This window comes from Magallana gigas, chromosome 3 (genome assembly GCF_963853765.1).
Source record: "Magallana gigas chromosome 3, xbMagGiga1.1, whole genome shotgun sequence".
In the NCBI taxonomy this organism is placed as follows: Eukaryota; Metazoa; Mollusca; class Bivalvia; order Ostreida; family Ostreidae; genus Magallana; species Magallana gigas.
In genome coordinates this window covers 29,847,766-29,873,037 of record NC_088855.1, presented here as the reverse complement: position 1 = coordinate 29,873,037, position 25,272 = coordinate 29,847,766, and the positions used below count along the sequence as shown (strand labels likewise).

The window sequence follows — 25,272 nt, the reverse complement described above, 5'->3', positions numbered from 1 at the left end:
ATTGTTAAAAATAATGCCATCTTCGGAATCCCTAAGATATAATATCCCGATATCACTGATATACCATGAAACAGCGCTGGTGTAAGGGAGGAAAATGCCGTTGATTCCGACGATCGGTAGTAACTTGTGACTCTTTTATTGTACAATGGACAGGTAAATCAAGCAGTAAATCTGAGCAATAGAGAGGAGAAGTTGGGGGTGTTTTTTTTTTAACTTATCTGCTTTGTTCGGACTTATTTAGAACCCCTTTCCTTTACCATATTAAAACTATTATTCCTCTGAATCCCAACTTCCGCAATAAGGTTAATTTGCGTCCTGGAAAAATACACACTTCCGGTTTGAATGGTCAAAACAAGTATGTTACCTGTATAGGTATCGACTACCTTGATCTAACACTCGGGGCATTCGGGATAAAATATGCAGGTATTTGGATCTGACAGAGATTTTCAGTAACATCCCACACAATTACAGGTAAGATTGGTTTCTTTTCTTCATGTAACTTTTCAAGAAAATTTTAGTATTTTAAGACAATTTAAACACTGATGATAACTTCACTTAGTACAAATGTACTATGAATTTCATGTCACCAAAAGAAACTAATTATTTACCTGAGCCCAATTCAGAGTACAGTATATATGTATGCGAATGCATATTTTTTATGCATATAATTTTTGGTGTTAACTTGGTATATACCAAGTTATCAGTACGTATTTCTTCAGTTTTCTACCACACTTTTCATACATATTTTTTTATTTATATATCTGTCCAAGGAATCGGGCGTTATGGTGGATCATGTCACGGAGCTATAAATCGACTGCCTGATTGACTTGGTGTGATGTGACCCCAGGGCCCGAGAGGAGCGATCGTTACCGAGAGATTAGATCACGGCCGGTGGATCAAGAAACTGTCAAAGTAAGGCAACAAATGTTTTCACATGTATACACAATGAATCAATGTACTTGTTTACTATTTTTTCTAATTTTGTTCCTTATTCGTGTTTGCACGTGTACGAATTTCTAACGAAATAACAAATATTCGTTGGGGATCGGGGTGGGACAATTCCATCATTGGATAAAGCAAACTACTGCGAAAAAAAAAATAAATGAATGAATGTAGGCTGACTGACCCCCACTACAGTATACGTAACTGCAGATTAAAAAATTCCTTAGAAAATTTTTTGCATGGTTTTTTTTTTCTGGCAGAGGTGTCCCTCTCTCTTTTCATGTTTCAGTTGAAAAAGCGATAAGAATATAATTCTAACTTTTGTCCTTTACCAGCACAAAAAACTACACACATAAAAATTACGTATCACTGCAATCAGAATTTCAAGAAATTTGTATTTATGCCATTTTCATTTACTTTTTTTTACGTATGAATTTAATAAGCAATATAACCTGTAGTGAAGGTAATCAAGGTAAATGTATGTGAATTCGAAAAATAACCGGAACGTATCCTAATTAAGAACAGCTAATTCGTCCGAAATAAAGTTGCTCGAACAAATACCTGATTGGATTCTTTCAAACTGATAACACTAATAACACATAAAGAAATAGTTTCCCTATGAAACGTGGGAAGTTTACTTTCTGATATTTGAACTCATGATACAGTATAAGGAAATAAGATGACAGTAGACCTCAATACAATTACACTGACCTTGTAAAACACACTTTTTATCTTACTGTATCAAATCAAATCACACGGGTTTTAACAACAAATGCCGGAGGGGGGGGGGGGGGGGGGTAAAGGTAGAGTTAGGCACTAGACCTTGAAATTAATAATGCAGACTCTATAATATAAAACTTTGTTTAGAGAGACTATATTATCTTGAAAAATCTATAATTTTGAACTCCCAAAAGAGGCAGGCGAACAGGAATGTCGTATAATGAACGATGTTGTGCTTTATGCAACAAATAGAAAGCTGCAAACAAATTGTTTTTCTTTTCATATTATAGAGTACAGTGCTTTATCAAACATATCATATAAGAATATTTATAAGTTTATAAGTATTTAAAACAACTATATAAATTTGAACTTTTTTATAACAGGATGAAATGTCGTTGATTATTTAGCATTATCAACGATCCCGGTTTCTGACGTAAGTCAACCCGTTTTTATGACAATTTTTTTTTAAATTCTTTATTCTGAAACAATGACATATAATACATGTATATTAACAAACATGTAAGAACAACATACATACAGGTGTAAATAGTCAAAAAACAATCTAAACCCCCCGATAATTAAAATAAGGATAAACGGACAATGGTAATCTACACGATTTCATACCTCTGTTCCATTCAACGCTTTATAATGTCATCTTTTTACCTATTAAGTATGTCATGTTGTGACTCAATTCCGAACTGACATAGTATCCAGTATTCTGTATATTTAATTTCACTCAGGTGACCTATTGCAATTTGTCTTGGTCCGTCGTGCAACAATTTTACATTTTTAACTTCAAGAAATCCACAAGGCCAATTGTTACCAGTTTTGTGTGAAGTAGCTCTATGGTAGGAGGAATCTTCGTTGGGAAATTCAATCCGGGTCACCATAATGGGGAAAATATGCAAAAAACTACATTTTCAAAAATCTTCTCTACTCACACATGTAGGGAAAAAACTAAATGCATGGGTATGATTCCATGAAGCCCTCTACCAAAATTGTGAAATTCATGGTCCAAGGGTTAGGGGTCGGATCCCTGGGGGGGGGGGGGGGGGGCATGACCATACAGATAATCCGAGATTCTTCCCATTTGGTACCCCCTTCCACCCCAAAATTTCATAAAGTATTGTTTTCTAAACATCAAAAGTGGGATAACAGTCAGAGGGAGAGAAAGGTTTAGATTTCAATATGAAGCTTAATATGACTCGGCCGACATTTTAATCTAAAGAAAGGACTATGGTACTCATGTGACCATGCATCAAGGCCTGTGGGCTTCTTGTTTAAGTTTATAATGTGTCAAAAAACAGTGGGTAATAGATTTTCATTTTGACAGGTTATTTCAATTGTTAGAGTATTTTTATGAAATTTTAACTATCTTTCCAAAAAAAAAAAGAAGATCTTTTCAGCTATCTAAGGGAAAAAATCATTCAATAATACTTGTTAATCAAAGCATACATGTATATTTGATAAGTATTTATACTCAGTTTTCAGAAGGGGGAGGGGGGGGGTATGCAACCGATCGCCACTTATTTTTAACAAATTCTAAACTATGTCCCGAGTTTCTGCTTCTACCACATTCTGCTTAATATATCGATAATCAAAACTACCTTTTTACACAAACACAAACTACGTTCATGAATCCACTAGAATAAAAAAAGTCATTTTCTGTTTTGAATTGTCCCCTCTACCGCTTCAGGTTCCTATACACAATCAAATATAGAAAGTCAACGGGGATTTTGCATTGCAGAAGACGTGAAAAGTACCTGGTTGATAAAGTTGAAAAATTATGCGAGGTGTCCCGAGTTCTTCCGAATGGAGAAAATATGTCAATTGCAACATTTCCGATTATAAATCTCCGCAAGTTATTTGTTTTCGTTCATGTTAATTTCTCCGGGTAAAAATAGATAAAGTGTCAATGAAGAAGTCTTGGATTTTCCCCTTCGATTTCAATTGTACTTCTTTGACAGGTATGTGTACTCTCGCTAAAATGTATCAAAATGTGACGGAAACAGTAGCTTGGAACATACTATAACAATATTCAATTGTCTTTTTATTCTTAAAAAAAGAAAAGGAAAATAAACACACACACACAAAAACAAAAAAATCAAATATAAAACAACAACAAAGTCATTGTATGTACGAGCACGTCTAATTATATGGAACCAATGGGCTATTATTCTGTTACGAATAATTAAAGATTAATTTTATGCTTGTTACTTTTTTTGTCAGTGTTATAATTTATATATGAACTAAAACTATCGTTTTTCTTTTATAAATCGTGCAAGGTTATTCATGTAGGTTAAAACCTACTGAAGTTTAAATGAATTAAAAAAAAAATGTCAACTCAAATACGTGTATCTAGCTTAAGGTACTACTGAAAGTTGTAAAATTAAAACTTTCTTTAAAAGAGAAAAAACACCAGGGATACATTTAATTTTACCGAATTCTTTTTTCTGTGTCAGAATCAGGCGTTTCATCATTTAAAATTGTTGGACAAAAAAAAAAAACCCGCAAGTTTTCATTTTATATTTTTGGGTAGAAAATTGAATGTCTTCTGAAATATTGTCTTTGAAGCTTTGTTTTGTTTAGTAACTTGATAAAAAAAAAGTTCGTGTAATAAATTTTGCATTCCTGTTAAAATATTCAAATGTTTGCAATAGATAACTCTGTCAACAAAAAGAAATAAATGAAACGTCTTTTTCTATGACTCACTTTTCAAAATGTCATTATTTTAATCTGTTTATTTACGTTAATCATACTGCGCAGTTTCAAATACATGCTATTTAGTACACGCCATTAAATCATATGAATTTTGACAAAATACGCAATTTGCTTCTAATTGCATATTTCTATTTCTAAACCAAACAATGATAAAATAGATATAATAAATGGCAGGTACAAGCCACATGTATATATTGTGTACATGCGGAAGGAATATTATTTAAACAGATGTTTTGAAACAGGACATTCAATGAAATTGTGTATAAAATCCTTGAATACGAATCTTTATTGGACACATTTATTGTTTATCACCTATATTCCGTATATACGTACGTATAAAGGTGAGCATATCAATTTTTTTTAAGAATTTGATGATAAGTCATAAATAAACATGCCTTTTTATAAAGGGTCCAAAATACAATATTGGGTACTTCTACATAGAAAGGAAATTAACTTGGATATTCTCAAATTAATAATCATGGGACATCGTTGTTTAAGTAAACACGATACTCCATGCTAAGCATTGATTTTTTCCTCCATATTTTTGAGCCACGCTTATTTAATTATTAACAGCTGCATAATAAGGCAAGAAATCGATCTAATTTTTATGCAGCCAACAGATGGCGTTCAATTGTCACCTATCCCACCAAACGTTAAAATAAAAAAAATAAATAAATTACAATTTCTACATAATATATAGTCTAAACTGATCTGAAATGTGAAATCGTGTGTCGCGCGGTTTTCTGCGTCATTTTCCGTTTGTAAAAATATCACGGAAGAAGATTGTAGCCACCGCCCTGCAACAAGATGCGCGAGGCGATGGTGAGGCTTACTCCATTAACATCAGAAAAACACTGACAATGTAGTTTCACATGTAGGATAAAAACAACATTCAACATTGCATACCGCTTAATTCGATAATTATGAATCAAATTTTCAATCTACATTTATAGTTTTTCCCTAGAAAAAAAAAAACAATAGGATTAATATATTAAAGCCCGTGCAACGAATGACGTCAGCTAGTAACCCCCGTTACTCGGCGATGTAGAATAGCTATATCCGCACTGGATCGATAGAACGAGAAACGGACGCATATTTAAATAGGCTTTGTTACACCGCTTGGTGGTAGATACAAGCATCCATGACCACATTTTTCGTTGCCAAATGATACCCGTCAGCAAGAGGCGAGATTATACGTTTATTTTGTTTTAACTTCCATGTCTTTTCTCCGGCGACAGTGGAAGGATGCGATATTGCCTCGCTATGAAAAAAGCCGAGTGAGATAGGTTTTGAATGCGGAACCGAACATCTTTCTTTCACTGTCTCGCTGTTTCACGAAGTCCAGACCGAGATTTGGCTTTGCACAGTGAATATATGTTAATATCGGTATTGAATATTTCAGGGAGTGGATTTTTAGTAGATATTTCACCCTGGATTTGAGTGTCGTGTGAGGAGACGGGGTCAACATTGGGATTAAAATCCCCCATCATTTCGGTGGAGGAGACAAATTGATATTTTGGGATCTAAACATTGTGGTGCATTATAATTTTCAAACATGGGCTGTACGATGAGCCAAGAACAGCGCATCGCTTACGAGAGAAGTAAGGCGATTGAGAAAAATTTAAAGGAGGATGGAATACAAGCAGCTAAGGATATAAAGCTACTTCTGTTAGGTAAGGGATGTGTGACCTCCAATGCTTCAAAAATCTATAAAACACGAAAATCCTACCGCTGACATCTTCAGCATTGATTTATGCAAGTTTCATCCGCCATTTTGAATTGTTTGGAAACGATATAATTTTTCAGTGGCAGGAATAAATTATGTATTATCTAGATAGGACGTATTCGAATTTAGAAAGATATAGGTTGATACATGTCCACTTTTCACTCAGGGTATTTCGGAAAGGAGTAATTTTATATTTGGGAAGACATAACCAATCGATAAAAGTTTCAGATTCCTCGTACTGATAAACATCTACAACATCATTAATTTTTATTTTAAGATGTACCGATGAGGCGCCATACGGGGTCGTCTCGATAATGATATTATCTTGAGATAGTAGGGCGCTCCATGCCGGAAATTTTAGCAGTCATTTGTGTAAACAAAAGTTGCTTTGAATAATATGCGAGTATTGTATCATTTTTATTCAGATAGATAGTGTAATTATAAAAACGCAGTATCGTAACGATTTTTTTTTCTCATGACACACGCCTTAGTGACGTTATATATTTTTTCTTTATGTCAATAAAGATCAATGCGGCTCTGTGTCATGTTTTATTGTTTTGCTTCTTTGTTTTAACTAATATCCAATGAATGTTAAAATTTGATTTTTAGGTGCGGGGGAGTCAGGAAAGAGCACCATTGTAAAACAAATGAAGTAAGTAGTGAAATGAGTATATGGATGTGACGTATTCAGTATTGTACGTAAATGTTGTGTATGCAATTTGAACAGCTGTATCACTGTTATTTTACATCTGTGTAAGATGAAAAGAAAATAATAAATATGTTTGGGTGGGGATTTTTCTTCTTCTAATTAGCTGCACTCTGGCTTCTTATATCTCTTTAAAAATCTCTTCAACAGCACAGGAAGAAACTCTAGATATACATACAATACTCTCTCTCTCTCTCTCTCTCTCTCTCTCTCTCTCTCTCATTATAAAGCTGGGCTTACGTTGCATGTCATGTAAATCTGTTGGACTTTATAACTTCCTATATCATTTTACACATATACACAATTATTTTCTTTTATTTCCTGTAGAACTTTCATTATACATGGTACTTGTCCGAAATCCCCCCTTCGTTTGCCTCTTTTCATATTGTACCAGACTTACTATGCAGATGTATTAATGCATTGTAAATACCAGAGTTACACACGCAGACATGGCAGCACAGAAAACGACCGCAGTGTGTAATAGTAAAATGATGGAGCCGCCATAACAACAGCAGCAGACGAATTTAGCATGACCTCAAGGCAAAAATTAGGAATTTGACCAATATGTATTATCAGCTGGTAATGAAGAGCTAAATACTGCTCGACATTTTTCTTTTATGCCGATGCACCGGACAGAGAAGCTACATGTAAGAAGAATAGCAAAAATTTTGCTACATGTATTTACGCGTCCTAATGGACCGATGGAAAAACTTGGGACCAAATAATCCATGGTTTTTGTTTGACGGAGAGAGAAAGATTATCGATCGGAAATGGCTATGTGACAGGGGTTGTGAATGGAGCTTTCATTTAGCACCTGCCTGTGGCCCTACACCCGAGGTGAAGAGCGGGGCCATTCACCAAATCAATAATGGGAAATCGATCGTGTATCGCGGGGAGGAGGCGCCTTATCGCCATCTGATAATAATATTGGAAGAAGTGCAAATAGACTCGGCTTTAGACGGGTGATTTTTTTTTCAGCCATACTTATGCTTATCCATCTGTTTAGCGAGTTTAAAAATCGCTGTATCATTTGTCGCATAGGCATAATTCTCTTTAATTGGTTTAAATGTTTGAGAACACATGCTATTAACAACTAACTATTACACATGAACACACATACTTTGACACTTCTCTTATTTAAGGGTTAGATCATCCAGTTACAACCAACACAAATGGCTTTATTGTACTCGTCTCCTTGTCTTTCCTTTCTTGGTCTTATCATGCTCTTGATAATAAGCTCAAATGAATCAACACTTCCCCCCCCCCACCCCCACCCCCACCACCACCCCACACTTCCTCATGTAAAAATTAGCCTCACATCATGATCAGTTTCTTTGAAACAAATGTAAATTTGTAATGGACGACAAGCATTGGCGTTTTAAAGTGCTTATTGAAAGCGTCGATAATTTGTAACTCAGAAATTTTAGAATACTAGTAATGTACAAAGAAACGGTTTGTAATGATACTGAATCTATTTTGAAAGAATTGAATTCTGGCTAAAAATGCCGACCAAACAAAACAATGTTATTAAAATCCATTGCACAGATTCATTGGCCTCAATGGTATCATCAGATTTCAATATATAAACCTACATAATTAAATGCAGTTATATGCTAAACATGCTAAAATTTACACTATCTAACCTTAATCTGTAAATCTTCGTACATTACTATTTTTTTTCTCTCTAGCATGTCAATGACATAATACTAGTAATGCTAATGAAAATATTCATAATAAACAATTCCTACTTAGTGTTAAGCCGAAACATTATTTATATTAACCCCCAATATTTCTATTCGACAGTTCATCTCTAAATGGCTTGGGTTATTTGCTATTTCCTATACATGACAGTTAACGTATGTGTAAACAATTATTTGTTGAATATACTACTAAAAATGGTTAAAAAGTGAAAAACAACCTGGAAATAGTCCTGTCTTTAATGATTCTTAAAAAGTCTTACTATCTGCTCGGAACAGCACCTTGTCATTACTTTACTGGATGCATTTAACACGTTGCTTTGAAAATTTATTAAAGAATTGTAATTTTATTCAATACATAAGAGGTAGATAATAATCATCGATGCATTTCTGTTAGTTTAAAAGTTTTGGTCTTCTTGTTTAGAAACACGCATCTAATAAGTATTATACAACGATGTTAAAACTCAAAGGCTCATTTAGTGGCCAGCACTATAAAACAAACAATGCATTCTAAGAATTCATTTTCTGTAAGTAGTTACATAGTCGTAAAGTGTTTAGTGTACAGATCGAGTTTCTTTCTGGGGTTTTTATTAAGTATCCTGTTTAAATCATTCGCATCCTCTCGCTTACAAGCTAACACACATCCCCCTCTGTAACATCTGTAGCATGAATGACACTCAGCATTGTGCATAGGAGGTCACCAAGGGGCAGTTTCAAGTGAAACCTTGTCCTGCGTATTGAAAAATCAGTAACATTTGGATCCAGTGCTTGAGACGGTCGTGTGATATTCATTGCCCCTTGGAACTCTTCAAAGATAAACTTGTCCCCGCCTAAAAAGAGCACTTCAAATCTAATACTTTCTCCTTGTCATTTGACCCTTGGAAGACTTTCCCCCTTTCCAACTTGTATATCAGGACTTGGGGTGAAATGCAGATCTCTCTCTCTCTCTCTCTCTCTCTCTCTCTCTCTCTAAGAAAAATACAGACTTGCGTTTAAGAAATACACGATATATTCGTATATGTTTAACAATGAAAAGGCGCTACGTGCACAACATATCTGGTCTCTGTTTAAAACGGAAAATTTCAAGGCAATTGAAAATTTACTGAACAAACATGATAAGTGATCCACTCAATTGTGTCAAATCTCTTTTTGAAAAAAAGAAAAAAAAACGGAACAAAACCCTTCATCTGTATTCTATTCTACAACGACGTGGTTAAACTTGTGATAGACACTACTACCACTTTGACGACGTTTAATCAGATTATGAATCAATACGTGACTCAAACTGTGGATCAATTGGCGGAATAGAAGGAAACTCTGTATATAAAGATTATGTTTGTTATTCAACAAGTATACGGGGTGGTTAAGTACATTATTAGAGATTGGGGAAGCATCTGACTGACGAATTGACAGCCCAGATTAAAATTAGCACGGGAAAATTAGAATTACATATACTAGTACTTTATATCTTGAAAGCTTACAATATTCCAGATAACATTTCAGAGCTAACGTTAACTTTGCACATAAATACAGATCAAAGTTCTGCAGCGAATATTTTAGAACTGTGTTACGGTAGAACTCACATAGAGGCACATTAATGTGTTTTAAATGAGTCTTACAAAAGAAATCTACAAGTATTTCACTTTAGATATGTGCACTCTGCTTTTCTTGTCTGAACACATGTGTTTACTTATATCAAACTAACAAACAACTTCATACCTTTCATGTAATTGTGTTATATGAATTTATATTCAGACATATGTTGCTTGTTAATTAATTATCTCTAGTCATTTACATGTACATATGCATGCAAATTCTTAAGATTAACAATGCGTCTAGTCTGAATTTCCTTTATCAAAGATGGTCGGGCATTATAATTATTTGCATTAGTTGGATACTGTACAACTCATGCTCAAGATTTATGATATAATGGTAGATGCTCCGACGTTCTTTCTTAAAAAATATAATGTTCTGCTGCAAAGCGATCATGTATATAATTCCGTTATTAATTTGCGTTAAATACAATTTAACCATTTTCTTTTTGTTGACCTAAAAAGGCTAAATGAAGCTCCATTCATCAAGAACTCAATTATCTGCCTTAGTTTTTTGTTTACACTTCACTATGACGTAAAGAAAATAAAATGTTTGCAGCAGGTTGGTGAGATGTGTATACCACATGGTTAAACAAATCCTTTTCATTTTACACAGCATGCCTATGACGTGAAAAAATCGACGGCAGCATTGTTGCTATTTATATCCAGAGGTTAATACACATTAGAGTATGTCAGATTCTGGGATTCTTCTCTTTTCATCCGCCGTTTCGTGTTTATTCTGCCTTTCTTCTCATTCGGAAGAAAAAAAAGACCAGTTTTAAACCACGTCTTCAGTTCTCTCTATATATTTTCTTTTCTTGATGCCATGATGACGGTAGATGCAAATGAATCTTTCATTTGCTTGTCACAAGAGAGCAACATATATCCGTGTCGTTTTAATATACACCCAAGTCTACCGGAAGCAACTTCAGGATAGAATTGGAGGATCGAAATTCAACGAACAATCCGAGACAAGTTTGTAGAAGGCAAGAGCCGGTACATTTTTGATATGTACTAGCATTCTAGGCGCTTTAAACTAACGTTTCCTGGTACAAACCGCCATCAAGTGTTGTTAAAGTGTGTGGCATGCCTTTCTCTTCAAAGTTTCCTCTTACACGTGTACCATTATGATACCGCTAACCAAGATGGGGACTAGGATATTTCATATATAGAAAGAAACATTCATCATGGACCTGTTTTCAAAGATTTTCTGGTTTAGCTCAATATGGTTATTACACTATTCCTAATGTCATTTCCATAATTATGTTTATAATATGTATTTTTGACTAGCATGTGTCCAGAGTGTTTCTTATTCTATGTGAATTTTTCATTGTTTATTATTAATCTTGAGAGAAATCTCAAGAATCCACTCGTTTTCCAAAATCCTAAACATCACGCAGTGACGGATATGGTACATGGAATCCCAATGCAGTCTTTGAATTAACATACTGGATTGGTCGATAAGGGACCGTTAAGCAGCTTGTCCATAACGTGTTATTTGTGTTGATGAGCAGTATTTTTATCTTGTTTAAATACAATGTAAGATAAGAGTTACAGAAATTAGCAGGAAACTAAGACAAACAGAATTGCCAGCATCCGGATTGGCCATTCATGTTGGCGCATACTTGTCAACACATACTTACACATTAGCGCAAAGTGCCAGGGCAAGAAAAGAAAAACAACACCAAACAAACAATTATACTTTTGTTATTTATAGAACACTGACGCTTCTCTGATGGGGCCATCTTTTAAATGCTCCTAATTTGATAAAGCTCAATTATTTAACTGTAAAGAAAAAAAACCAAGTACGCGAAATAAGAAAAAAACCCCACACAAATAAATAACTCGTGTAACTGTCTAGATTTAAATGTTTCGGTCTCTGATCTAGATGATACTGTAGACAACTTTGTAAATAGGCAGTTAACAGTCTCCGTATAGATGTTTAATTACGATCAGAAGCAAACATTTGTATCCATTATCAGTCACTGCCCACCCTCAAAGTCCCGGTCCACATCGATTTGAAACCTATCCTATGTCAGCCCTTCTCCGTTCTTCGAGATCTCTGTTACTAGTTGCTATGCTGAGTGATGTCTGAGGTGGGTGCTTATTTCATATGTTTTAACCTCCGTGGATCGATTTGGTACACATACAGCAAGCCATTATCAGCGGAGAGACGGAGCCTCATCGATTGATCACACAGATTTGCCCCCTTGCTTTGATTTCTCAACAACTATTGCACGCACATTTCATGTTCCCAACTCTGCGTATCCCCCATGTCTTGGTGATGGTATACCTGCATCTGTACGAAAGATTCAGTGAAAAACATACACTGTCAGATAGAATATATCGGTACAGGTCTGGGCATTGGAAAAGTCAACCGCGCCAGTTGAATGCAAAAGAAAGGCGTTTTACCAAAGCATTAGAGAAATCAACCGCGCCAATTGAATGCAGAAGGAAGGCGTTTTACCAAAGCATTAGAGAAATCAACCGTGCCAGTTGATTTCTCTAATGCAAAAGAAAGACGTTTTACCATTGCTTGGCATGTCAATGTCGCAAGAACACCATAGGAGCAAGGGTAGGGATCAAAGGAAGCAAGGTGTCGTCTTTCTCTAGTGTTAACGTGTGTTCAGCAAGACATTGAGGAGAGGAAGTGGTGAATAAGCTGGTCTTGAAGTAGCATGATGTCTAATCCGACTTCTACTTGTACAGAGATTATATCTTGTTTGCGCAGTTTGCAGACACTTGGCTCTACCATTGCATGACTTTGGTTTAGTGTAGACCAAAAAGCTATTCAGCACATTTGTCACAAACGGGGCACGAACGTTTGCTATAGAAAGAATAATCTTACTGTGTCCAGGTTAAACCCGGTCCTATCGGTCCGTATGGCATGTATCATTTTAAGGTTCGAGCATTCTTTGTAGAAAGTTGCATATTGAATGTTCATTATTGTTGAACAAATTAATGGCTTATTCACAATAAACCGCATATGAGGAGCAGATACATTAGGTTATTCGGTAAAATTGTGTTCGTATGTCGGACCGACCGGGTCTCGCAGGAATGTACTTTATGGATGTATAATTACAGTGTATTAATATTTCCCTTTCACGTTTGTGTTGTGTATCATAATTCTACATTACTCGGCAAAAGATAGTCGATATAGCACAACGTTTTGAGAATTCCGCTTAAACCGTGATATCCATTATGATATCATGGAGTACTGCTTTGGTATTTTCCTGACTTGCACTATCTATATCTCTTATCATACAACCATTAGACTATGTCGTAACTGCTGCAGATGATTCACAGAAAGCCTACACATAAGTAATTCATAACTTATTTGAGAGAGAGAGAAAGAGAGAGAGAGACGAGAGGACGTAGGAAAAAATCTTCGATCGAAAATGCAGCTTTGCAAAAATATCACATCCATTCGCTGCATGGACTTGTATTAAGACGAAGCAGACTGTGTCGTATATCGATCTGTGGGCATGGAGTCGGCGCTGATCGATATTTCCTCGCAAATATAATAGCGAAAAACACCGGCCTGCTATCGGCCTGTCTAAATAGCAGCTAAATAAGGCTGGTGATGGCCCGCCGAGAATACAAATGAACATCTTACTGGGTTATTTTTACTTGTTACTAATCTTTGAGTGGTATTTTCCTAAAATGAAGCAGCATTTTCATACCATTTGTCTTTTGTATGCACACACACTCACACACACGAAAAGTCATACGTATTTGCAATGCGTAATTTCGCGCACACACATTACGCACTCAGTTTGTGATACGATCGAGAAGTGAGTGTATGCATTCACAATATTATAGTTCTGCTGATAGTTGGTAGATTTTTAATAAAATAAATGTTGGAAAGAGATTAGTCAGTATATTATCCTAGGTATCAAGTGTTCTCCTTGTGAACAGGCAAAGATTATAATATTTTCAAAATACTTATTCTTATTTCGCATTCTGGTTAACTTTCTAATCCAACAAAAAATGTTGGATGCATGCACCATTTTTTTTGTAGAATTTTCAATAAATTCATCAGGTGATATAAAATATTTGAATAGTTCATGCACTATAAATGATAATCATTTTGTTTCGGAAACAATTTTTTTTTGACAATTGTCTTTATTTATAATTATTTTGTTGTTTTTTTAATCTTTACAGAATTATCCACGAAGGAGGTTTCACTCAAGAGGATAACAAACAGTACAAACCCGTCGTGTACAGTAATACTATACAATCCCTCGTGGCCATCATCCGGGCGATGGGGGCGCTACATATCCAGTTTGCTGACAGTGAACGAGAGGTATACCAGTTGAATTATGTATATGGATATATATAAACACACTTTTATTGTTACAAAGTGGCATAAAGTTTTATATAGTATTTCACGTCTCATCAGTATTTTTCGCCAAGTCATGGATTTTACGAACATTCAGCGAATTATGTATGAAGTGAGACACTGTGGGGATTGAAATGCTTGGGAGGGGGGACTAGGGGGCATAAAAAAATAACGAGATTCACCTAAAAAATGTAAGACAGAATTCATGAATTCATGAATCCATTATTGAATGAATCTTATAAGAAAACAGCCTTCAATGATGCCCATTTTTTGCAGTGAAAAAGGGCGGGGTTGCCAAGTTGTTTTTGCTTCTTCTGGCTTTTTAGATGTTATTCGCAATAGCGAAATGGTTAACCAGATCGTCTGCACGATGCACAGACACACATCGGCTCTCCGTTCATTATTTAGCAGGTCTGAAATATAATCACGTTTTCTCTTTTGCCCTACAGATTTTCCTCCATTGATCGCAGTGGCAAGATAAATATTAAATACATGCACTTTCATTATGAAACCTGCTGAATCACGAGTGATAAAACTGCATCGTTGTCAAATTGAAAGAGGAAGCGAAACATTAAATGCAGTGAGGGAAAAATTAGTTTATTGCTGTAAATTACCGATCTAGTGATTCAACAATTCGCGAATGAAGGCTAAATAAACATAATTTCTGCCAACTGCAATTTACTGCATACTTTGCATATATTCAAATTAGCTAACAGCAGCAATATCGGCGTTACGTGAAAGTACATGTAGATTGTCTAATGGAGCTCCGAAGTCTGTAGTAGACTGATGGAAATTTTCTTACGTGAATTTATTGATATACCAATCAATGAAACAGTCGGCCATACTTGGCACACTTTAGAGAGCGCGGGAGATGACAATAGGTTGTTATAGTTACGAGAAATCATTCATGACGGTCGACCTCATTCATAGGTAGCGCTGTTTGGATCTTGCGCGTATACGTACACTCGGGATTGGGGCGTGGACTCGTTCTATGAACTACCGCAGGGAAATTCCTGTCGGTTTTTGTCACAATACATTTACCGCTAATTGGAGCGAAAATTATGTTTAATTTATGGATTTAATCAGATATGATTTAATTAACAAACTATATTTGTGATTGTGAACATCCCCCAACCTACCTTTCCCCACCCCCCCCCCCCCCCCCCCCCACACACACCTAGCTGATCGCTTTCTCAATGTATACGAAGGTAGATTTTAAAAAAGATTTTAAAAAAGAAGAGAGAAAGCCCGGGGCGCTATTTTAATTTTTGAACGAAGAGAAGTATTTTTAGGGGGAAATGGGAGAATAAAGCTCCTACGTTAAATCAAGTGAGATCTCCAAGACCCTAGTCACCTCCTGGTTTTATTTGAGTCCTATACTCGTTGATTTGGTACCCGTCCCGACGTTCTTTTACCAATAGTTTGGAATCATAACGATGAAGGAATCCAGACACACACAAGTAGCTGTTGGGGAACTCGCCAGACTCTGGCATTTGTGTACATGTACCGAGAGGTAGACGATGGTTGCCAATGCTTTTATCTATATGTATACACACATCTAAAAATTATTTTTTCTTAATCATACGCAATCTCTCCTCTCCCCCTCCTTTGGTTGTTGAATATTTGTTATTATCGTCAAATAAACAATACGGAATAAATTATACATTGAAACAACTCCAACAGTACAGTAGTCCAGTAACAGACTAGAACTCCAGCGGTTTATTTGCAATTAAGTCTCATGTGGTGAGACTTACAATGTATAGTGTCAATATACGAGATATATTTTGACACATAACAACTTTCATTGAATCAATCAAGAAATTTATAAACACTTTTTATTTCCAGTCGGACGCGAAGATCGTCCTTGACGTCATATCCCGGATGGAGGATACGGAACCCTTCTCAGAGGAACTTCTAGCGGCCATGAAGCGACTCTGGACTGACACCGGGGTTCAGGAGTGTTTCGGTCGCTCTAACGAGTACCAATTAAATGATTCTGCAAAATAGTAAGTACCTGTACCGCAATCCAGTTACTATATATTTGTGTTGTACTGTATCCATTGTCATGTTGTAAATTTTGAATTTACCGGGTGGCAGTAAATACAAAATTTACAACATGAGTTGTCATGTTGTAAATTTTGTATTCACTGCCACCCGGTAAATTCAAAATTTACAACATGACACCATTATACTTGGAAATAATCGGCGTTAAAGTTGATTTTATACAGTTGGTGTTCGAATGAGCTTTTGCGAGTAAATTTCGCAAGAAATGTTCAATTTGAAAATCGAATACTGGGAGGTAAAAAAAATCGCAATACAACCAAAATGCGATTGAAATGAAGATGGCAGTCAATATTTTTTTTGAAACCACTTGTTTCATTGCCGAGCGCGCATTGGGTTTCTCGCAGTGGAGTCTTATTTTAGAGGAGATGTAGCTATGTGAGAAACCTCCTCGACAGCCTCAATAAATAATTTATTTTCTGCCGCGAAACACCTCTCGTCTTTATTTCGTTAATGCCGACATCAACATATGTTAGAACCATGTAGAAAGAGGCATTACTTCGAGGTAACTGACGTCGGCTTTCTAAAACGGTGTTTACTCTAATCGAAAGAATGAGTCATGGAGTAGAAAATAAACTTCAGAAATGTATTTTTACCGTCTGTATTTAATAAAAAGTCTCTCTCTCTCTCTCTCTCTCTCTCTCTCTCTCTCTCTCTCTCTCTCTCTCTCTCTTAAATTGAACTAATCATTTATTTCTTCACATCCTAAAAATCAAAGTCAAAACCAGTATGATAGCGGTACATGTTGATACCCAGGTGTAGCCGCAATGCTTTTCAATGTATTGAATTGCAGATAAATACTTTAACTCAATTCATTTTCGTATTTCTATAGTTTTCTAGACGACTTAGATCGCTTAGGAGCCAAGGATTACATGCCCACAGAACAAGATATACTACGAACCAGAGTTAAGACCACGGGCATTGTGGAAGTCCATTTCTCTTTTAAAAATTTAAATTTCAAGTAAGTATTTTACGTATTTCGTACGTTTGGGAAACACAATGTTCAGTGTTAAGCTAATTTTAATGTGACCGGTATACAAACGAGTCTAAATGTCGTGTTCTCATTTTACTATAGGGATATACCTGTAATATGCTATATTTATATAATGCTTTACGCATAACGCTAAATTAAATTTACACTTTCTCAAAATTACCTATGACTAATATTCATTTTTGATCTATAAATGATAATTTCAAACGAATGATTTTATTATGACATTTTGAAAAAGTCATAAGCAAAATTAATATCATTCAAATAATAAAGATCGTAGATGCGCATATGGAGAAAAGACCAAGGACACACTTGAAATTCATTTCTCCTTTAGAGAGTTATCCTCAAATATGTATTATTATATAAGATGGGTATTTAATTTCTTTTTCTAAAGTAATATCTTTTTCATATATATATAAAGGTCGTGTGCCCATTTTACAATGGGTGTTAAGTAATGTATGATTTTGTAATGCTAAATTGAATTTTCACTTAATTAATACATGTACAAGTTTGTAAAAACCGAATCTTTCATAGTACAGTATTGTTTAGAACCATTTTACTAAGAGCTTGGACTTTGGGTAGTTGTGTCAAACAGCAATGTGACGTAAGCCTGTCTATTTCTTTGCTGGTCACTCAGCTACATGACTCTTTGAAATCAACCAGATTTGTCTGGCTCTTGAGCAAAGACTACGCAATCTGTGTATATTTCACTTGAAACCAGCGTCATTTTCAACTTGTTTTGACGCAAGAAAAAGATAGTTAAGTCTTACTGAAAGTCCAAGGTTTTGTTATAATGGTTCTATTATCAAGAACCATACGGTTCATAGGGTTAACAGTTTAGCCAAAAATACCTGTAAGATGTAAAAAAAATATATATATATTTATAGACATATGACTAATCACAGTCTAAAATCAGTCTGCGGGATAGTAATGTATTAATTTGAATGATAAAATAGAAATTATAAATGTAATCGAGAGTAATATTTAACTAAAAGAAACCCAAATTATATTTTCTTTTTTGTTTTTGAGCCCTTGTAAGGGTATTTGCCCAAATTATATAACTGTTTGATATTTTTTCTTGACAATAATTGAACAAATTTAAAGGCAGATGGATTTTCATAATAATTTTTTTTTACAAACATCTTTCTCTTTTCTTTGTAAAATGGACAGATTAGAATAAAATGAAACTCGTCTTCAAATTGTGATAGCAAACATAGCTTACAAAATAGTCATAGATCTAATTAAAAAAGAAAGCTGTCACAGGGTTGAACATGCACTACTTGTGTGCAGTTTAAAATTCAAGGAGAAACGTGCGTATGGTGGTTGTCAGTTGACTTTCTAAGAGTTTCAAATATTCTTAAGAATATCCGGTACGACTGGAAAAAATTTATCGATAACATAGACCTCTTGCTACTTTTACCGGTATGATCAAGGTCACTGAAAATTGCCCTTAAGAGTGACACAGATAGTAGTCTTGGCAAGGGGGGATGTCCATATTTAAACTTGTGTAAAATGTAGGACTGACATAGCTAGTCTAGGATGGGGGAGGGGTCCATTTTTATGTGTACAATCTTCTTCGATATGAACAGAACAGCAATTGTTTTTTGTTTTTTTGGTGTATTTTGCATACACCATACTTTATTACATACAGACAGCACCAGGCTGCAATATGGCAACCTTAACATCATAAAATTCGAGATTAAAGCAAAATAAAAGAGAAACTATAATTCGTAATAATTTCTAGGATAGATGCCATACTTCATAAAATTTTATGGAGCGAACAAGGCCTCTGGGTTTTTTTAGAGCTTTTTTTTAAAGTTATGTTTGTATATAAAAACTGAACAATCTGTATGTACCGTGCATTCTTTGTAGATTATTCGATGTGGGAGGTCAAAGATCGGAACGGAAAAAATGGATTCACTGTTTTGAGGATGTAACCGCCATTATATTTTGTGTAGCTATGAGCGAATATGACCAAGTTCTTCATGAAGATGAAACAACCGTAAGTTTAAAAAGCATGAAGGCACCATTTAGATTTTATCAACCATTACATAAATGCATACAGTATAAAGAAGAGCTTGTTACAGTTAGATTCTAATGCATTTAAAAATAATAATATTTGATTGAAAATCCGTAGTTTTGACTGCTCTGATTATGTTTTTCTTTATTTGGAATTTTCAAAAATTCAATTGGAATCTCATTTTCTTCCTTTCTAAAGTTTTCTTTCTTTAAAAAATAATATACTAGTAGAGTGATACTATACAAAAGAATTTTAATGTATTGTTTGTTTATTCCATTTCAGAATCGAATGCAAGAGAGTTTGAAATTATTTGATTCTATCTGTAATAACAAATGGTTTACGGATACCTCCATCATCCTTTTCCTTAACAAGAAGGATCTGTTTGAAGAGAAGATTAAGAAATCCTCTCTCACTATATGTTTTCCGGAATACACTGGTAAGTTCTTACTTTAAAAAAAATAAAATCACCGATGTCCGATCTCCTAAATGTTGTTGGTGTATAACTTTAAGCGCATCATATATATATATATATATATATATATATATATATATATATATATATACAAAATGCATATATTAATTTTCCTTGTCGGAGACTTAATCTAGATTAAGTTTTAAAAGTGAACCAAAAAAAAATGTTAACTTTTAGATACCGAAAAAGTGCATTTTTATAACCAACGACATTAGTAATAAGTATTTTGCTATGAAGGAAACAGTCTATTGACTGAAAAATTATAATAGAGTGTTTTGGCGGTAGGAATAGATACAAAGTAATATTGTATTTGAGTCAATCATTCCGCAGATCTTGGAAAACAATCTAAAAATTCTTGCTTAAGCGTCCTTGTCGACCCTCTTCTCATATACATTGAAACAAATAAAGAGAAATTTATTATCGTGCGAAACTGGAGTCAAACTTCAGTAAAGCCAATAACCTAAAATATACCACAGAAGGGACATTCAAAATTGTCTAGGCAATACTTCATACTGATTTGGGGCGTCTCCTTTTTGTACTAAATTTCCGAGCTCTGTCGGAAAGGCACGAGAATGGTCTATAGGAATGGGTTTTCAAATCGAAAAATGACTTTTCCCGAATGTATGGTCTCATTCCTGTGATTGCTTCAGTGTTTTGGGTGTGTGTGTGTGGGAAGGGGGGCTGGGTGGGGTGAGGTTCTTTGAATCATCATGTCATTCCTTAGCTCGTATTTACATGTAGGTTACTACTTCATTAACATGATTTACATGTACGGTCTTTAGTCTAGCCGCTATAAACTGGTTTCCGGAATTACCCAGAACAAATCCGGAATAAATTACTTTTCCACACCCGGTGGCTGAACAGAATAGAGAGCTTTAAGTATTAGATACTTATGTTCCTTCTTTAGTATCAATAAAGGTATTAATGATGTGTTGTCTCTGGGTTTCTGTGGTCTGTGGTCTAGTTGTATTTATAATATATTGATAATTTATTTATTGATACATGTAGAATCATTTTAAAAGACCTTGGACTTTCGGTAGGACGTAGCTATCCATTTCTTGTATCAAAACAAGTTAAAAATGACGCCGGTTTCGAGTGAAATATACATAGATTGCGTAGTCTTAACTCAAACACCATACAGATATCGTAGATTTCAAAGAGCCATGGTTGAGTGGCCAGCAAAGAAATAGACAGGCCTACGTCATATTGCTGTCTGACAGAACTACCCAAAGTCCAAGCTCTTGTTAAAATGGTTTTACCTGTAAACGATTGTTGAAGACTTCACATAATCTTGTACAGAGGAAACTTGGGCTGTAGGAGGTTGAAGATGATCCCTGTATGCTATTTTTACACATGTTACCAATCTTTTTGTCACAATCTCGGTAATACCTTTTCCTTGTGGAAGTGTAGACACACAGAGGAAATGAAAATACATAATGAATTGACGGCAAGAAAAAGGGATAGAAAATTTGTTTAATCAATTTTTTTTTTCATGACTAAAGATTGGATCTTTAACCAAAAGGAGCGATTTAATTAAAGAAAAATCCATATTCTATATCTGAAGTACTTAAAGTATTTAATGTCGAAGTTGACTCGGAAGTATCTAAGGAATGTCAACAGTTTAGGAGTGAGTTTGTTTATCAATTAAACTTGACACTTTCATTAATAATAATTGATTAGTAAGAACTAGAAGGGCTCTGTAAACAATGTTTACCGTAAGTTTTCATTATAGTTGCTATTTCGGAGCTAATAATGAAAGATTAAACAAAACAGTGGGGAGCAACTAACCTTTGGATAAAATCCATATGTGTTAAAATGTATTATAGTTTTTAATAAATTTAAACTGAAAATATGATATCAAAATTATTAATGGTTCGATCTCGTCTATTCCCCGGAGTTGTCTTAAAAATAAGATAGTTAAATACATGTACGGTATATATATGTCGACATATATCGATCTTACTAGGTGACATAAAAACCAGTCAAGTCGACATAAGATTCCGACAAGTCAACAAATAATCTGACAAATGATGGCAGAACCATGCCACCATCATATGATTTTCTCAGGCGAGCAATTTCCAAATTGGGGATTACTTGCGGAAGTAATTAATACGATAGATATTTCGGCTCTATCACAAACGTTATAATTATATGAAAATCAGTGCAAGTGTTGTGTGATGGAACCACTCAATATTTAAGGACACAATCATACATGTACACACATGAAGTATGAAATGTGTGTATTATGTTGTACTTGCAACAACTTGAGCAACGAAGCTCTTGTGTGGTTTTAAAAATATTGAAACTGTTTGCAAAACTACAACATTTTAACTCTTCAAATACAATTGATTCCAATGGATATCTTTAAAACGTTGAAATGCAAATAGTAGAAACGACCAGTTGCTCTGCTAACCTGTTTACCATCGCACAAGCGCACTAGTTAGTTAGCGGAGTATTTCAGGAGAAGCGATACAGTTTATAAATTACTTTTGAAGCCGAATTCAATAGAATTTACAAGACTGTAGCTAACGCCAAACTCATTCATCAATATTGAAATGAGGACGTTTTGTAAATTTATGACATATCCTACATGACTGGTTTTTTTAATGTCTTGCATATATGAAACTCTTGTTCTTGTATCATACTATGTGTAATTCTCTATTCTAAATTGGTATTCTTCGCTCTAATTTTGCAGGAAACCAAACTTATGAGGAGGCAGCTGCCTACATTCAGGCCCAGTTTGAAGCGAAGAACAAGAGTTCAACGAAGGAGATCTACTGTCACCAGACATGCGCAACAGATACTAATAACATCCAGTTTGTATTTGACGCCGTTACTGACGTCATCATAGCCAATAATTTGCGGGGATGTGGCCTGTACTAGTCGAAGTCAAACTATTTTGAGCCTTCTGGACGTAAAAAAACACTTACATACTACAACAACAACAAAAAAATCAAGACCATACACGAGAACTTGGACTGTCTTTTTTTTACGGAATTGTCGTATGCCTGACGAATCTCTCAAGGGCTTGATCCATGTGCAAGTTACGTAAGAATGCGAGTGTCACAGACATTTCTTTTCTACTGCCAAGTGTGCACACCCAAAATCTAAATATATTGGCAGAATTAAAAAATATATATATATTGAACGACTTTGCTGCTCACTACATATGAATATGTACATGCACACATACAATATTGAATGCATTATGTAAGTGATAGTTTTTTTTCACAAAGTGATAGGTTAGGATTATCCAATTGAGTGAGAGAGACGTGTTATGACTCGTCCGATGATGGGAGAATGGTTCACCATTTCGAGTCACCGTAGATTACTTTATTGTAACCATGGTACCCTTATAGTACAATGCTCTTGGCCTTTTGATTGTGTACCTTTGTTAGTATGTTTGTCTACATGTGGAGGTCAAACACGTGATTCATTCATGGCTAACGCACCTGTACATCCAAATTGATGTAATTTGTATCTATGGTTTGTTGAAAACGTATATTGTCTATTTATAACACAATTTTTCCATGATTTTCGCAGTCTTCTCAATTTAAAAAATGAAACCTTTATAAGAGCTTGTCGATAAGGATTTTGAATTAATTAGAGAGCTAGAGAGAGAGAGAAAGAGAGAGAGATGAAGTAGCAGTTAAGGTAGCTTATTGAGAATCTCGTTTTCAAACTGGCCTTTTCCTGAGACGCAAACACTCAGAAGTGTTCGTTGGAATCTCTATGTGTTGTCGGTGTCAAGGTCATTCATTTTCTAATCACCTTTGAACGAATGTGTTCCTCTGCTTGCTATCTAGCCGTTATAGTGAATGTCTGTGTTATTTATATAAAACAAAATGGAGGCAAGTAGTTTACCTGTGAAAGCCAATTCAAATTTTTTCTGGTATGTGTGGTGTGAAGTCAATGCATTATCCGTCATGAATTTACTTAGTAACTAATTGATATATATGCTTATTCCAAACAGTTTTGACTTTTACGTGATAGCATGTACTCTGTTGCTTTTTTGCATATTGGGACCATGTAACTATAGCAACAGGGTCATGTTTAGATTTGACCTCTAACCCCTTTTGACGTGATGCCTCATCACTGAGAAAATGGTTAAGGTATATGTTTTCTATTTTGCAAAAAAGCCCAAGTTATGGACTCTTTATTGTTGTAAAGATTCCATTACACTTTTTCTTTGTAAAATGGCGAACCAACATTCCTCTTGCTGCCCATTTCGTGTCATGTCTTTATAAAAGTGCTGTAGCAAGGACAAGAGCTAGTCTCTTCCGGTTGCTACGATTGACTGTACATCAACGTTCTGTTTATAACTTACTTTAAGTGTACTGTGTGTTTCAAAACGCATATATATTGATCCTATCATAAACTTTTTTATTATTATTTTTCAGTCAATATTGTAATTGAAATGGTGGTAACCTCGTAGTGTAGAGGAGTAATATATCTGTGTTATGGGGTGGGTGCAATACAGTTCATTACCTCTATATAAGATACGACAGGAAATTTTTTTGTTTGGTACTCATGTTAAATGGGACAAATTTTGTCAATGGAATACCATTAACTCATAAGCCTCTGATGAATTCTAGTCAAGTTTTGAGACATTTTAACACGCTTTCTTACAAGGGTTATCTGGACATTATTATATTTAAGCTGATATTTATATTGGTGTTGTTTGTCATATAAAAAAAAAATAATGACCGTGTCGAGAACTGTTTCATTTCTTTTAAGCAAATGAAGTGTATACATACTCGGTAGATTTTTAATGTTCTGTGTCGCATTGAAATCATTTCAATGTTTAGCTTGGGAAACAAAGTCAAAAAATCGGCTTCATGTTGAAATTATTTCAATATATGTTTATTGCTATGTGTTGACATGTAACAAAAAAGTTGGTACTTTATCAACTTTTTTTGAGATCACGTGATTTTTTTCTTGGTCATGTGGTCAAATTGAATTTTAGCTTGATATTTTACGTACGTCACGTGATTTTGTGACAGCTACTTGATCATTAAGTGTTAAATTGTCAATGGTATATATACATACATATATATATATTAATATATATAATTGTGAACTTTCATTAGAATAAAGAAGACAAGTGTATAGCGCTGTTCTTTTACTGAACCCAAACCCTGTACGGGGCCCCCATTTCGTTTTAAATGAGGGCTCTTTGGAATCTCACAACCGTATATCAAACTGCAGAAAAAGAAAAGCTAGAAATGTCTCTGTGTAAAACTCTCCATTTATCAAAATAAAGTCCTAGTATTTATCATGAA

The 25,272-nt window shown here is 34.8% G+C and overlaps 1 protein-coding gene across 1 annotated transcript; it reads left to right on the top strand.

Annotated features, from left to right (window-relative positions):
- Positions 1–337: 337 nt before the first annotated feature.
- LOC105346725 (guanine nucleotide-binding protein G(o) subunit alpha) lies at positions 338–25,272 on the top strand. The gene is made up of 10 exons (XM_020074734.3): positions 338–471; positions 771–912; positions 5,786–6,056; positions 6,719–6,761; positions 14,269–14,410; positions 16,292–16,452; positions 17,340–17,468; positions 19,371–19,500; positions 19,801–19,954; positions 22,686–25,272. The coding sequence occupies exons 3-10, from the start codon at positions 5,939–5,941 to the stop codon at positions 22,871–22,873; spliced, it is 1,065 nt and encodes a 354-aa protein (XP_019930293.1). The 5' UTR covers positions 338–471; positions 771–912; positions 5,786–5,938; the 3' UTR covers positions 22,874–25,272.

Coding starts and splice junctions, on each gene's coding strand:
- LOC105346725 (XM_020074734.3), top strand. CDS start 5,939: ATGGGCTGTACGATGAGCCAAGAACAGCGCATCGCTTACGAGAGAAGT. Junction 16,453..17,339: donor TTAAATGATTCTGCAAAATA/GTAAGTACCTGT, acceptor GTATTTCTATAG/TTTTCTAGACGACTTAGATC. Junction 19,501..19,800: donor TTCATGAAGATGAAACAACC/GTAAGTTTAAAA, acceptor ATTCCATTTCAG/AATCGAATGCAAGAGAGTTT.